The following is a 16728-nucleotide window of genomic DNA, read 5'->3' as shown; positions in this document are numbered from 1 at the left end:
GGATGGATGGATGGATGGATGGATGGATGGATGGAATTTCTGCCAGGCCGTGCATTGCTAATATGGACTTGCAAGTTCTGATTATATGGAAGTGTTTATCCCAGGACTAAGGCCCTGGCACAATGTACTCTTCTTGCAGACAACCCACCCAAGAGTCAATGTCAGGGAGTCCTCATGACCCTTCTCATGTGTCGTCCCTCTTATGTCATCAGAAGCTCATGTATCAAATCTCCCATCTAAGAGATTTGCTCTTTTTCTTGGGGCTCAAAGTAATTTCAATCTTAGATGTCAAATTTTCTGCCCATTTCATAGTTCTAAGACTAATATGCATCAGTATTTCCATGCCTGGCTGGTTTTATGAAGGACACTGTTCCTCAAGAGAGTGTTCTCATAGTTCAAGGAATCTGAAATTGTGTGCTTAACCTGGGGATAATACTTGGGCCCTGCAGGTCCTTTCTTGGATTGTCAAAGAACAAATTCCCTTAGTAGGGGTGAATACTCAAGCAGTATGCTACTTCATTACCTGCCTGTCTCATTTAGAGGCATTTGATTTCCTGTTCCCCTAGCTGTATGGTTCAGATCACAGCAACTGAGAGAAGAATTGTCTTTTAGAGAAAATAGAAATAATATATTGTGTTTCTGTGTTGCCTGTGCATGGGAAGAGCATGCACAGAGCCCCCTTTTTTCTAGTTACAGATTTCCTATCTTGGTTATATGGGCATTGCATTAAAGGGAATTTCTCCCAAACTGTCCCTAAATTGGGGCAACTCTCTTGCTTTTAGGAGGAATACAAGTTAGAGGAGAGATAAAGCACGAGAGAATAAATAAAGTAAATCCTTGCACTGTGGTTTTCCTGTAGCAGAACTGCTGTGATGCAGGACTAGCGCACTTATCAGAGCAGCGGGGCAGCACATGCCACGCTGTGCAGCATGTAGGAGCCATCCCTTGCCTTATGCGTTGGGTCCATCTACCATCTCCCTTTTCAGAGCTCCTCTCCAGGAGCTCCTTTCTGAATTATAAAGTTATTTTTCCTTCTGCTGTTTCTGTAGCTTATGGTACTGGCTGCCCTGTCTGTGTTGAGTAATGAGAAGAATTGATCACTTACCTCTTTATAATGGCCCTTTACATCTTTGTTGGCATGTCCTGTGTTTCCCTCTGCACTTGCCTTTTGTCAGGGTGCAGGCCTTTTAATCTGTCTTCATGTGGATCTTTGTTTCCAAACCATTTTTTTGCTCTTTCCATCACTGTCCTCTAAGTGCCATCAGTTTATCCTGTTTCTTTTGTGAGGTTGAAGGCTCTCAAGGCTGCGAGGTAGCTAAAAGAACAAAACAACAGCTAGTCTTTGTCGTTTTGGCCAAAGACCATCGTCTGCTTGTGGCCAGAGCTGGGGCTGCTTATGGGCTTTCAGAAGGCTGTCTTTGACATGCTAAAGCTGTGGACAGTGTTATCGTGTGGCCATGTTGTCACACATCAGTGTAATTACATTTGGTTGCATGGTGCTGTGGCATTGCCATATCCCAAAGTAACTCCCTTCCTTTGCAATGCAGCAAGGAAGGTGTGGTGGGGAGAAACGTGACACTATAACTGTATTGCTGAGTAACACTGTCATGTCATGGTCATCACACAATAAAACAGCAACGTGCTTCCACGATGCAGTGTAATGATCTTCCCTTGATGTTGCTGTCACTTATCATGAGTGCTGTCATATATAGGAGTGTCTGCCAGATCTTGGCATATATCTGCTTTGTCTGAAGCAATACAATTCCTAGATTCATTGATCATAGATAAGCTGTAATGAAGAGTCACTATAAAGCAAATCATAATTTCGTTTCACATCACATGGCACCATAGCATGAAGTTTCTTAGGTCTTATAAGTTATTTCTTTTAAGGATGCACAGTACCTCCTAAAATACAGACAGATAGAAAAGTGGCAGAAGTGTAAATTCTACTATGAATTCAGCTCACAGTAAGTAGGATTAAGGGCAATGTCACAGGAAACCCGCTTATCTTCCCCTGAGTTTACTTCTAAAATTTCAGTCTTTATGTTTTGGGGTTTTTTTAAGGGAACTTTTTTTTTTAATTTAATATTCCAAAAGATAAGCAGAGCTCTGAAAGTGAGGTTAGAGTAAGCTACATTCCTGTGACCTGTTGCCATCTGCTGCCTGAGAATAAAGATTATGCATTGCCAAGCAACATTTCCATAATGTTTTTAAGGGATGAATATTGTTGACAAAGCATCTGCAAAGTGAATCACAAAGAGAGCAGAAAGGCCATACTCTTATCTGGTGTAATTCAGTGCAACTCAGTTGGGATTTATTCCAAATGAATATGTGGCATAATACTGTTTTCATAATCTGAGTTGGAGGGGCAGATGATGTTTTCGTCCTCTGGTTGGAAGGGCAGAGATTTAAGTGGTGATTTAAGGTTGCTTGTGTTGGAAGCAGTAGTGAAGTCCATCAGGATGTCTTGACTCAGAAGGAAGTTGAATAGTTTGCCCATATGGAGACACACAGAGCAAGGGGCTGGGAAGGACTCACTGAGTCCAGCATGAAGACAGCAGGAGCTCTGAACGGAGGCCGCTGTCATTACAGATTGTTGCATCTTTGCTCTGGATAGCAAATAGGCTCCAGCGGTGCCTTGTTAAAGCAGGGTGCCTGCATAATTTGTTTAAGCAGGTTTTGAAGACAGGGATTGAAATCTAACCATTTGCTAAAAAGAATCATAATTTTTCTCCTCACAGCATCCCTTACAACCCCAAATCCACACCTAAATCTTGGATCCAGATCTAAATCATTGTCAATCTGATGTTGCAGTTCTTTTCAAGAATGGAAAAGCTATCCAAATTTAGATGGCTGGTTCAGACCTGTGCTTTACAGGCCAGATCCATTCTCAGATGTGTCTGTCAGGTTTTTTGTTTGCACATTGGTGGTAGTGTATATTAAGTGTATATACAGATTTGTGTATATTAAGAGTATTCTGGGAGACAAGATAATTCCAGGAAGCAGAGTTGCCTGGTACAGACCTTTTCTAGCAGCCTCTATTGGCTTTGCCAGTTTTCAGCAATCGCAATTGCAAGTTGCTACTGGAATGACTTCATCTACCAAACCACATATCAGCATGTTGTGTTTGCTGATGCTTGCATGGAAGACACATCTAGAGTGGCTTGTTATGGAGCAAGTCTTATCTTTTCATTTGGCTTTTCTGCCTCTCTTGAGTTTTTTTACTGCACTTAGTTGCTTACCCAGTTTTATTAATGCACCACCGCAAATGACAGCAAAGAGAGATTTCAGTATAATGAGGCAGATTTCAGAGGGCTGAGGGAGAAGTGGAATAAAAATGTCTGTTTAGGAGTTGTTTGGTTGAGGGCTGTCTGGCTGATGCTTTTTAAAAATTATTATTTTAAAGTAATACATTGAAATTATAGTTCATATTTGACGTTGAAGAACATTCAGTTTGTCATCCTGTATAAAATCACAAGGCATCAAATTATGTCACGGCCTTTACCTTACATAGAAGTCTCCTAATGCTTCTTTAAATCAAAAAGGAAAAAAAAAAGTATATTCCACTTACCTGCTCCCTTAAGTAAATTACGTTGCTTAATAATACCACTAAGGAACACATCTGAGTCTGGACAGGTTGTATAAATATTTGCAATTAGAGTATCAATATGACTATAAAAATAACCTGTCATTTCAGTATGTGGTCATTACAGCCCAGCAGATGTAACAATCCTTGCAAAACACTTAACTGAAGCCAGGGCATTATATCCTGATGTCCATACCTGTGTCCAAGCTCCAGCTTTGTTCAGGTAAAACTCTCACTGAGGTCTGTGAGAGCAGTACCTGGATAACCAGCAAGTAAACATTGTTAAAAACTTGATCATATCTCAGAAAATGGTAAGCAAGTCCCATGTAAGTACTGTAAAGCGTGTGTCATGATATCTGTCCTGTAATTTATGGTGTTACTTGTACTTGTTTCTTAGTATATAGGCTGAGGTTTTCTATTCCGAAAAATCTTAAAGCTTAACTTGTTATTCAGCTTATGCGTAAGTCTACTTAATTGTTTGATGAAAGTCCATGGAGAAATTCTCCTGGTACTCCTAGTGCACCAGTTCTGCCAAATATTTAGGATGACTGACAGCTTAAAATCTCCCTAGTAATCTGTTAAAATTGCTTGGGACCCTTTTTGGTCAGAGAACAGAATGACTAAATAGTCCATGCGAACACAGCTGCTTTCCCATTTCTGTAGCCATCATTCATGGATAAAGTGGAGATTCATAGGGCAGTGCTTGCATTACAGAAAACTGTTTTGTCTGGTTTTCAGTCTTGTGAATTAAGTGGCTTGAATCTGAAATTATTTTAATCCAGAATGTCCACCCAAGAATAAAATTATTTACAATAATTGCTAAAAATAAAAACAACTGTAATTTTTTTTTTAAAGCATTCAGCTGGGGAGATCACACAAAAAGGAGAAATTTTTCTGTTCACAGAAAATTTGGATCAGGTATCAGTTCTCCTGATATTCATTGATGTAGTGTTGTAGGGACCATCAGCTGTAGAGTAAGGGACCAAGAGCGAAATACCAGTCTTCACATCAGCTCTATGCTTGTCCGTTTTAGTCACTTGAAACCGTGACACATGTCCCCAGTGTTGGTGTCTTCCATGTGCTGTGGAAGTCCAAGTGTCTGTAACCCAAGTACCAACAGGCATCGTGACAATCCAGTCTCTGCTGCAACTGTTCCCCTTCCCTTTGGCAACCTACAGTGATTGTATTTTGTCTCCCCTCCTTGGGAAATGCCAGATTTGTGGACTAGTGTCATAGAGTGGGAAGGGTGTGAAAGGGGGAGTGAGGTATCTGCATCCTTCCTCCCTACCTCAAGTTTTATGCATGACTGCACCATTGAAATGTAGTCCCTCCCGTAGAAATGTGTCACCTGTTTTGGTAGCGTGAGTGTGCAAAGCATCTTCCTGCTTCCCTGTGACAGGGACTCAGAAGACATCTAGCACGAGTATTTGTTTGCTGAAGAAGTCTTCTGAAGCCCCATGGGATCAGGAGGCTGAATTAGCATCCCACGTGGAAGTGCGTGAGGCTGAAGTGGAACTGAATTCTCTTTTCCTCTCCCTTGACAGGGCATCCCTTTGGAGCTCCTGCGTGGTCCTACCTCTCCTGGCTCTCACCTGGATGTCTGCAGTTCTGGCAATCACAGATCGGCGTTCAGCACTTTTCCAGATCCTGTTTGCTGTCTTTGACTCATTGGAGGGCTTTGTCATCGTTATGGTCCATTGCATACTGAGGCGGGAGGTGAGAAGAATGAGGCGTTCTCTTTTATATAATCAACACACTTCCCATAGAAAACATCTGAAAAATGTCCAGTCAGCCTGGTATGCCACGAATTTTTCCTTTTGTGTAGACAGTGACCACAAAAACGACTGTGACAGTATCGGTCAGAGGGAAGGAGAGATGAATCGATGGTTGTCATGCTGAGTGTGTCGCAGAATGGAATCTGGGGGAACAGTCTTAGATTAGCTAACGTGTCAGGCTTTGCTTGTTTAATACCAAAATAAATATTTCCAGAATGTTTACACCCTGCCTCTGAAAATGGAATATTAAGGAAAACAATTAGTTTGTTTGATATCAAGAGGGGCAACTTACACTGAGATTTACAGAATGATTGTGTGTTGGCATTAGCACCTAGATATTCAAGCTAGAGAGTAAAGCTGGCAATAATCAAGCAAGGAAATTGAGTAAACTCTCTCCAACCTCCTTGTGGAGGTTTAAAATAGTAAATTGTATCAGGGAAGAAAAGGACGAGTCTTTTATGTTTCTTTTATTCTTTTCATCCTACTGAGTGGATAGACTATTAATAACAGAGACAGGAAGGGTTGGGTTTTTTTCAATATTCATTTTATCTTCTTACAGCTTCTTTAAATTAAGTAAAACAGATTAATTTCTTATGTCAGGCCAATGAAATCAATGGAATTACACCACTAGCTTGGCTGAGACTCCTTCAACTAATTGCATTATGAATATGGGCCAGTATTTAACTCCCATTTTAGTCACTGCCATTTTTTTCCCCATTGATTTCAGTGAGGTTCAGATCAGTCATATATTATGGCTGATAAAGGATCATAAACAGACATTGTAGACCCCAATATAGTGATTTATGCAATAACATTTATTGTAAATCTATTTCAAGCTGCAAAATAGAAGATTTTTTGATTCCTGATCATATAAATCAAGGAACTAGAGGTGACCAATGCAGTGACCCAGGATACCTGTAAAACCTTTGATTTGTTCTGTTAGTCTGTGAGATATGTAACATCTAAGCCATTTTAAATGAATACCTGAATGCTACTAAAGTAGTATCCATGTTCTTTTGATCTACCAAGGACTTTTTTTCTCCTCCCTTCAGCAGAATTTAATATGATTTGGTATTTCTCTCTGACTCTGACTTTTGCAAATCCACTTGTTCCTGCAGGTCCAGGATGCTGTAAAGTGCCGAGTAGTAGATCGTCAGGAAGAGGGCAATGGAGACTCAGGGGGGTCATTTCAGAACGGACATGCTCAGCTAATGGTAGGGAAAACTACCACCTAGTCTGTTATTAATGGATCTATGGGCATTTTTAACTCCTAACTGATAAACAAAGGGCTCCATCTGTCATATATTTTGCAATTGTCATCCTTTTTTTCCCAAAACATTCTATGATTCTGATTCTACGATTAAACCTATGCTTGAACAAACAGCACTCAGCATAGGCTTTTTCACACAAGTCTGGTTTCTTTTCATTGTAATATTAAGGGGCTCAGACTTACACACGAGGTTTTGCAGGCATCTTGGTAAGATCCTTTCTTTCCTGGAAAATACAAAGCCAAAATATACCTCCCAGCTCTTCCCGACCTTTTCATCCCCATCACACTGCCTTGTCCTGGCTGGAGCTAGGAGGCAGTAGTTTAATACTGTTTTAGTCACAGAGTGTTGGGTCATTATTATAAAGATGCTGTCTCAAAGGAATTTGTTTCTCTCAAAAGCACACTTGTTTACATTGCTTCGCTTGGATTACAGTTTAAGCACTGAAAACCTTGGTCCTATTGTGTAAGTCCTTTACAAAGAGCCTAGATAAGGCTGTAGAAGAATAAATTATAAGAAATTGTCTTGCATCTGCTTTATTAGTGTTATGATGTAGATGATACAAGAGGCATTTGATTTCTGAGGTTGGAGTAAGGACATCAGGACAATCACAAGATTTGAACAAATTCCAAAAATGTCTAGTTAATATTAGACCCATATCATAACCCAAAGGTATTTTTTTTGCAGTCACTCCTGTGCTAAGTAGCTTGTGCTTGGGAACAAGGTCTCTTCTCAACCAGCACAAGACACCGAGACATCAAGAGAGATATATAATTCTACCAGACCTCACAGGTGTTTGTTAAAAACAAGTGCCTGATTTCTAATTTAAATGCATAGTCTTCTTATTTTTGGACAGGTTTGCTATGCCTATTTATTCATAATTAGAAAGCCCCTTGCATGCCTAGTACTTTTTCTCCTTCAATAATAGCGTAATCATATCAGTCTCAATCTTCCTTTCAATAAGTTAACACACTGAGTTTTTTTATTCTCCCATTGTAAGACATTTCCCTTCAAATTATTTATATAACCCTTTTCCACATGCCCTTCAGACACTCACCATCCTATTAAAATGTGGATGCTATATTTGTTACTCTATTGTCACCATCCCAAGCACTATATTCTGAAGTTCCCGATTTTTGTCTAACACCCAGTTTTGATTCATTATCAACCACCTTGCAAAGTTCTGTGTCAACTACAAGTTTTTTAGCAATGTATTTAGCAAAGCATTTACTTCTGCACTGTTGATGGATGTATGAAGTAGAGAGCTTACCATCAGTTTCCTCACATTCAGGCACAAAAAGGTCTGCAAACTAGACATGAATGATGACTCTGCACTGATATTTTTAGAGGGGTACAATGTTACTGTATGGCGACTGAGTTCTAAAATAACCAAAGAAATCAAAAACTTTTCAGGCTGGCATTTTTGCTGTTACCTTTTGCAGTAATCTCCAAATCTGCCCAAAAAGTGAAAAGAAGCTTAGCTGAGTAGAACTGTTTTCCACAAAATCTTGTTGACTGGTATTAAATATAAACCTATCTTTTATTTATCGGTAGAACTAATACAGGCTGTTTGATTACTTTTTTTCTGGAACTCCTATCATGAAAATGAGATTATATTTTTCTGTGTCATCCCACTTGCCCATTTAAATGTTAGTTCAGTCTCATTTCTCTTCCATTCTTTCCAGATTTTTTTGATATCTCAAATAATTTACTAAGAAATTAGCCTCAAGAAGGTTGAGCTAATTCCTTAAACAGCTCTTCAAAAACTCTTGGATCTCAAACTGCTAATATGAAAGTGTTTATCACAGGAGGGGTGGGCATTTTTTTTCCCTACACTCTTCATAGTATTAAACTGGAATGCATTTAATCACATTAATACAATTATATTAAGTGTCTTCTTTGTGAAATGATACTAGAAATAATCAGTGAACTCTTCTCCTTTTTGCTAGTCTGTGGCCTTTCTATTACTCCATGAAAACTCATGACCCACTGTGACTCAGTGTATACAGTTCTTTGAAATGTTATCTGCTAAAAGCTTTAGAAAAAGAACTAATGCATACTGGGAGAAGAAAGGAGTTTCACTTGAGTTTACAGACAGCTTGAAAAAGTTATTCAGCCTTTGTACCTGCAAGGACCATTGATTTTATATGTTGAGTTTCAGAAGCAGAGGCTTGTTTCCACTTCATGTGACTCGGTGATAGATCACAAGAAAGCCCAGTGGGTATGGAGCATTCTCAGCGGCATCCCCAAATCCTTAAAATGATTGGAGGGGAATCCACTTAGACTAAGTGTAGGGTGATGTATCCAAGGCAGATCAGGCCAGGAACCTGTCCCCTCTTTTTTAGAAATGTGCATAAACATTTTCCAGGGATATATTTTCATCTGGCAGCACAGGAACTAGCGTATGGACGACCAGATGAATCTAGTTGAAAAGCAACATTGCAACTTTACCACTGCCTGAGGTTCAAAAGCCACAAGTGGAAAAAACTGGTCTGTTTACCGTGTTTCAAAAACCCAAGCAAAACGTATTTCCTCCACTCTTCTGGCAATGGTCGTGTCTGCCTCACTAGTTAAAGTGGAGTTTTGCATTTTCCAAATGGCTTTCTTGCCCCCACGCCACACCCCCTTTTGACGACGTCCTTTGTGTTCTCTGTCTTTCAGACCGATTTTGAGAAAGATGTGGATATGGCTTGTAGATCAGGTGAGCACATCACAGGTGAGAATCAACAAGTGACCTGGTTTGGGGATTGAACTAGGCCATTTTTTTTTTCCTTTCTGTTTTATTTGTGTGTGTCTTAGTGGTTTGCATGTACTTGTCTGAGCTGCCCTTACTCTGAGCCCTGGCCAAAAGAAAGCAACATCCCCAATTCTCCTCTATGCTTTGCTTAACCCATTTCCCTGTAGCTCTTTTGGCTTTTTAACTAAGATTAAGCCTTGCCTCCAAAGTATTATTTCTTACCTATGACCCATGTAACGCAGTGGCAGAGAAGAGTATCAAGGAAGAAGAGATTGGATCCATCTCTTCCTACTGTGGTCCTCCTTTGCTTTAGCAAGCCCTGCCCAAGGGGCTTACACCGGTCACACCAACCTCAGAGAGCTGAAGGTCTGGAATGTGGAGAGCCTTCCCACCACTCCACCTGGCTCCATGCACACTTCTAGTGCAGTTGGAAGTTGCCTGTACATAGGGAGGTGGGTCAGGTCTCTCTTTTGCCTGCACCTTTCTGCTGTGTGTTCAATCACACACATTCATGCTGATCCTGAAGATCTGCATGAGTTGACAGTCCCTTTCTGCAATAATCCCCTTTTTTCTCAGTCCTCGGGGGTGTCTGCACTGTCCAGATTCTCCTTTGCTACCTGTTTGTCTCTGCAGGTTTCATCCTCTCCTGGTCCTGGCATGCCTGACCATTTGGCTGGGTTTTGGTTTTTTTTTTTTTTCCTTACCTTTTGTAGATATTTAGGCTATCCTTTATCCTCCTAGACTTGACTGCTCTCCCAAGCAAGAGAAATACCAGCTTGCTTGGCGCTTGCACATAATTCATATCTTCCAAACCAGGATCTCCCCTAGCCAAGGACAGTACATTCTTCGTTCAGTTGCTTGGGAAAGCTTCTGTCTGTCTCTTTCCTTCTTTCCTTCTTTCCTTCTTTCTTTCTCTTTCTTTCTTTCTTTTCTTTCTTTCTTTCTTCCTTCCTTCCTTCCTTCCTTTCTTTCTTTCTTTCTTTCTTTCTTTCTTTCTTTCTTTCTTTCTTTCTTTCTTTCTTTCCTTCCTTCCTTCCTCCTTTTTTTCTCTCTTCCTTTTTTCTTTGTTTCTCTCCTTCTGTTTCTCTGTACACATCTACCTGTCCTTTCATTTACCTTTTTCTTTATCTAATCTATCATTTATCTATCTGCTTCTAATGTATTTTATCTATAATTCATCTTTCTGTCTATCTTGCAATCACTTATTTATCTCTGTCCTCAGCTGTCTGTCTTGCTGTAGTTATTTATGTATTTCTATCTCTGTCAACATTTATCTCTGTCACTGTGTTTCTGTGTATTGTCTATCACTGTCACAATCATTTATCTATCTAATATCTATCTATATCTTATTTATGTTTTCCTGTCCTTCTCTCTGCCTCACTCTCTCTCCCTATGCTTATCACAGTCACAGTATATTTATCTCACTTATCTCTGTGATATCTTATTTCATGGTCTCTTTCTGTCCATTTATCTTTTTTCAGGGTTTGTCCATTTTTTCTTTTCTGTTTCTCTGTCTCACACTCTCTAATCTAATTTTAGCTGTCTCCCTTTTCTCATTTGTCTTCCTTCCTTTTCCGCACCAAAGATCTCAGTTCAAAAAAAAAAAAAAATCACGTGTGGAAAACATGCGTGTGAGACCACGCCTGACTTGAATGCATGTTCAATGAACGTGCATTCAGGCTGGGTGTTGGCACACACAAACAGCTACACAACCAGCAGCCCACCTTGAGTGAGACACCAAGGCAGACCCTGGGCTCCTGCAGTAAAGAAGCCTTTCTGGACCTGCGACCCAGCTTCTTGCTCCTCCCAAGTTGAGCTTCCCAGAGGAAAGGGAGGAGCTGACTGCTTTCACATGACTTCAGGGCAGAAGCCGCTGGATCAGCAGCTTGTTAACAGCCTAGGCTTCCCTTTCTTTGCCAGCATACAGCTACACAATTTGTTTATTGATGTCTGCCTGAAGAGATATTTCTGCTCTTAAAATGCTGCTAGTCTGTGCCAAGCTGTTAGTAGCAGTCCCCATTTCAGAGGCCTTTCTATATGGTGCATCATCTATGCGTTCTGCTTATTGAATAATAAAAAATAGAAATCTGTCCATTGGTTTCTGGCCATCGTTGCTCTTGGAGGCACCAGCTCTCGTGTTATGACAGATGGGAGATGTGCCTGATACCACTCATAACCTCCTCACTTAGATTCACTGATAGGATCGGGTCCACAGCTCAGTGTTGAAAGCTCACTCCACTCCATGCTTGGAGACTGCCAAGTGCAAACCTCTCCAAACCTACTTTCTGCAACTGACATGAGCATGGAGAAGAGCCTGGATCAATAAACGTTACTGACACTCCCAAATGAAGGGTTTGACTTCAGTAACATCATCCCGCAGTGTATGCTGTGAATACGCTGCAACGCTCTGATTTATCCTAGCATGTCCTCTAGCAATGTCAAGACGACCATGGCTGCCATAATTACACCCATTGTGATTAGCTTTAAAAGGTTTTTAAAAGTTCTTTTCTTCTACTTGGTATCCTTGTCATCCTGCTCTGCCTGCTCTGTAGTCTTTGAGGGGAGCTTTGTTCTTCCAGTACCCATCACTCCCGGTATGAATTGGCGGAAAAATTAGTGTCCTCAGTCCCATGGGATGCCTGTGTCATGTCCTGCCTCTGTCCCAGGTGGAGCAGCTGAGGAGTATCACTTACCCCAAAGAATCTTGTCTCTAGTCCATTGAGAAAAAAATCGGTGAAAGGACCTTTTTTGTTATTTCCTTCTGAGATGAGTGAAAGGGGAACATGCATTTATTTCTCCTTTTCTGTGCTGAAATATTGGGTAAGTAGCCTTCCGTCCCCACCACTTTGCCCCTGCCCCACAGTCTGTGATCCCCATCCCCTGGAGACATCAAGGCTGATGTCATTATCTTCCTAAGGTCTTTGCTGCAGCCTGAAAGCAACTAAGCAATAGATCCTTATGCCTAGAAATGTTTTGTTGTGGACAGTGCTGTGTGGGAGTGAATGTCTCTGTGTCTTTTATATACCTCCTAATTGGCATGTTCACCTCATCCTCCATTTAAAGTTTTCCTCTCCTATTAAGGAATATTCATGGCACTCCTTTCTTTCCTCAAGGGAAATCGAAAAACACTAAATAATTAGCTCTTGCAAAGTCTGCCATGTTTGCTAGAATGTAAAGCTCTTTCAGAGAGCAGTTAGAAAATTATAACAAAATGTGAATTTTAAAATACCAAATTATTGACACTGAAACTCTTCAAGGGAAAGAGCAACTTGAAGTAGTTCAGTGAGTTAAAAAAAAAAATTACATTTAAAATAATTGATAATGTTGCATTTCAGTTATTTTCTGAATCAAAATAATTTTTAGCATGAAAGCAATGTTTTATTTTAAAGACTTCTACTCCCCCATAGGCTAGTAAAATATATATTTCACATATATACATATACTACATGTACTAAATAGATATACATGTATTCACTTTTCAAGATATTATTTATTATAAATAATATATCAGTTGGCCTGATTGGGAGGTTTACCCATGATTGTGTTGGAAAATTTGCATCACAGAGATCTCTCTGTGCATCACACATCTCTCAAAATGAGTTTTTTTTCCTCCCTAGCTTTAGCTTTTCCTTCAGCATCCTGGATTTAAGAAACCCCAAATGTATAAAACCATTCTGCCACCATAGCCTCTTTCTGGGAGGTCCAAGGGAACATGCTAACATGGTGTGACTGTGGTAGATGTATTGATGTGTTAACAAAAACCCAGGTGAGGTGCTAAGGATACTTATCTGTCTCCCTAGTGCTGAATAAAGACATCACCACCTGCAGGACCTCAACCATCACAGGAACACTGAAGCGTCCATCACTGCCAGATGAGGAGAAATTGAAACTCAATCACCAGAAGGGGTCATCAAACTTTAACAGTCTTCCAGCCAATGTCTCCAAGATGCATCTTCAGGGCTCACCACACTACCTGGGGGCTATCAACCTGAATGAGTTCACCAATCACACTCTCACTCTGAAGAAGGACAAGAACCAGCCACCTAAGTCCATCTACATCTGTGATGGGGACATCTTCAAGAAGTTGGACTCGGAACTCTCCCGGGCACAAGAGCAAACGCTGGACACCAGCTACGTCATTCTGCCTACCAACACTTCTACCTTACGGGCCAAACCACCCAAAGAGGAGAGCAAATACAGCATCAATATTGACCAGATGCCCCAGACACGACTCATCCACCTCAGTATGGCTACTGACCCAGGCTTTGTTGTCAAAAGTCCTCCACGGGAGCCTGTAACCATGACATGTAGTGAGGTTCAAGGTTCCCCCATGATACAACAGCAGCAGCAGCTGGCTCCACAAAATGTCTCCAACGAGTCACAGATTCCCAACAGCCTTTGTGACACAGGTGACTCAGGGAACTCAGGTGTGGTGTCCAAGAGTGAGACCGTCTCCACCCTCTCCATGAGCTCCTTGGAGGTAAGCATGTGAATTATTGTGTTGTTCTCAGCCCAGTATTATGCCCTGCCCTCAACACTGACCACACCAGGTGTTTCAATAGAAGCACCTTAGGCCAAATGCAGCCCACCATGCAGTGCCAGTATTATATTATCGTGAGGGATCATTGGCATGTGATTACATTTTGTAATGTAATGTTTAAAATCGCTAACGTCTTCCACATATTCCATTGCTGGATGAACTGTTGTTAGCCCTACAGGCAATGCAAAGTCCAATAAAAATATTAGTTTGTCGAAGACTGTTCATTTTAATGCAAGGCACATGGCTTGCATTACCTTTTTTTCTTCTGTCCTCTGCCTGTTTCCTTTTTTGATGACTTCAGTCATGATACAGATGAGAAAACCCTAGTGATCACAAGTGTAGTGTCCCTAAGGCATGCCCCAGCATGCTCTTAGCATCAGAGGGATGTCAGAGGTTTTGCATAAGTGCAGCCCTCTCCTGACCTGTGATGACTCATTACATATATTAGCATATATGCTAATAAAGTCCCTAGACCTTAGATCTTATGCTGAGGTCTGTCCTAGGCAATCTGGCCCTTTTCTTGCCTGTTGTCAGAAAGCAGGTGTTGGCCATTGCTGTCCAAACTTAGTCTCGGCTGACTGGTGCTCAAAAGCTCCAGCAGATCAGTTGGATGATCTACTGCTCTCTCTCTGCTTCCCATTCTGCAAACAATCTGCAAGCTCATAACTGGGACAGAGCTTGAACTGGCCAAACTCCCATGTTCAGCCCATGCTCAGTCCTCCTCAAGGCTCAGTGTTTTCTAGTAGACATCCCTTTAAATGGCTGGCACTTTCCATCATGAAGAGCCAGAGAAACACATTAAAGGTGTAGGAATAAGGAAAGGGAGAAGCACTCTCCCTGTTTTATGTACTGTGTGGTTGAGTTTGTGCCCACTTACCAGCATCAACCCTTTCCTAACCTTCACCCACCTCTTTTTCTTTTGAATACGCAGAGGCGGAAATCCCGATATGCAGAGCTGGATTTCGAGGTGAGTACATCTCTTTCTGAATGTGCTTTTCTAGGGATAAGATGAGAAAAAGAAAATGCTGCTTTCTTTTCTTTCTGGCACCTTTGCAGGAGTGCTGCCTTTGCCAAAGAGCTTCTCCAAGGGTTTAAAAATGATGGGTTGGAAGAGTTGAGCTGGATGCCTAGTAAGGCTTACCCGGTGCAGCTAAACAAATGTGTGATTTATATTGGTACATAATTTATGAAGCAGTAGCTTCTGTATAAAGACTTGTGTATCAAGATCCTACATGGGCTTGCCCAAGGCCTGTAACTTCTTCTCTGTGAGCACAATGCTTATGGAGAGCTGATGGAGTGGCAGGTGACTGCCCCACATTAATGTTTGGGAAGCACAGGTGCATTTAGTTGGTGGCCTAAAACGCCTTGCCTTTTGTGCACAAGATCTGTTGCTTAACAGAAAGGAAGCTAATAAGCCTCCACTGTCACAACCCATCATCAACCCTGGTCTTTCACACCTATTAATGAACCTCACAGAATCAGCCTGGGTGGAAAAAGTCTATCTTGTACATAGGGAAATATCTGTCCTCACACCTGAGGCACAGAGTGGAATGCTTTGAAGGAGCCAATCCTCCACAGAGGGTCCGTGGGCTACTGGAAGGTAGTGCAGTTATCCTGAGTCCCATCATGGCATCCTTCTTGGCAGAGCTATCCTTTCTTTTCAAAACTGCTAGCTTATTCCAAAACAGTCATGTTACGTGCCCACAAGGAGTTGCCTTCACACTAGATTCACTTCAGAGCTCCAGGTTGTGACCTTCATCTCATGGGTACATCTAAGCTGATACTTCAAGTTGGTCCCAAACTATTTGAGCCACCTTCTCCAATTACCTAGCACTTGGCAGAGCACAAGAAAGCCATAATCAACATGCTTTTGTATGCAAAGGGAAGTCCTTATAGAAATTGGTCCTGCCTTTCCTTCCGGGCAATAGAAGATAGAAGTGAAATGCAGAAGGGCCAAAATACAAAAAAAAAGAAAATTATGAAATAGTTTCTGATGGACTTCTTGTACCCAAGTTCTACATGTTTGGGTAAGCTCTGAACACGTTTGCAAAGGAGACACACTGATAATAGAGGTCAGGTTATCAGTTAAAGAAGGCCAGCACATCTTCCTAGGTCTAGCTCGTCAAACACTGACAGTCAAGCACAAACTGCAGCATAAACAGTTGGCAGTTGCAGCTTTAGGGTAACTATAAGGTCAAAAAATAGTCTTTTCCACTGTCTTCTACCATCTCATCCTGAAAATAAAGGCAGTGCTACAGTGGCTCCACAGTGAACTTTGAAGGTAGTTTAGGCACGACACATTGCACCTGCAGGGAGACAGCGCTAGGTTTTAATAATGTATGTAACTCTGGGGGGAAGACATGCCCTTTCTGTACAGCTGAATAAGGTTTGCTGATCTGTGGCCCTTGTGTTTGCTTCAGAAAATCATGCACACAAGAAAACGTCACCAAGACATGTTCCAAGACCTGAACAGAAAACTCCAGCACGCAGAGAAGGAGAAGGAGTCTCCAACAACGGACAGCAAGGTTAGTCAGACACTTCCAGAAATGTCATCTCCTAGAGCCCTCTAGTGCCAGCAGGAGCACAGGAAGAAGCAGGAAGGTTTAGGACCTCTCACTAAATACTTTACCTTGCTTTTCTGTCTATGCACATTGCAACAAGCACACATGCACCACACAGGACATGGAGAGTCACTGAGGTACCACTAGCTTGCCTACAGAGTGGTCAGTAGCCCAGAAGGAGGTTGTCTGTTCTCATGTCTGTTCATGGTGAACAGTCTGAGTTGTCTTCTTTGTGTTTGCTCCCTGTGTCTGTGTCTGTTC

General features: G+C 41.4%; 1 protein-coding gene across 7 annotated transcripts in view; it reads left to right on the top strand.

The window, feature by feature from the left end:
- The window catches only part of ADGRB1 (adhesion G protein-coupled receptor B1), a 294461-nt gene that overhangs the window by 264037 nt on the left and 13696 nt on the right, over window positions 1-16728 (top strand). For 4 of the 7 annotated variants that reach the window (XM_080380265.1, XM_080380264.1, XM_080380261.1 and 1 more), the window contains 6 exons: window positions 5131-5302; window positions 6480-6575; window positions 9291-9345; window positions 13167-13846; window positions 14838-14873; window positions 16327-16431. In XM_080380265.1, coding sequence (XP_080236391.1) covers window positions 5131-5302; window positions 6480-6575; window positions 9291-9345; window positions 13167-13846; window positions 14838-14873; window positions 16327-16431 — 1144 coding nt within the window. The remainder of the gene's footprint in view (window positions 1-5130; window positions 5303-6479; window positions 6576-9290; window positions 9346-13166; window positions 13847-14837; window positions 14874-16326; window positions 16432-16728) is intronic. The other 3 variants (XM_080380266.1, XM_080380263.1, XM_080380267.1) reach the window with 1 other exon arrangement.

This window comes from Falco punctatus (genome assembly GCF_963210335.1).
Source record: "Falco punctatus genome assembly, chromosome: 3".
Taxonomy (NCBI): Eukaryota; Metazoa; Chordata; class Aves; order Falconiformes; family Falconidae; genus Falco; species Falco punctatus.
The sequence above is the reverse complement of the archived record's forward strand: the minus strand, read 5'-3'. Positions and strand labels throughout refer to the sequence as shown.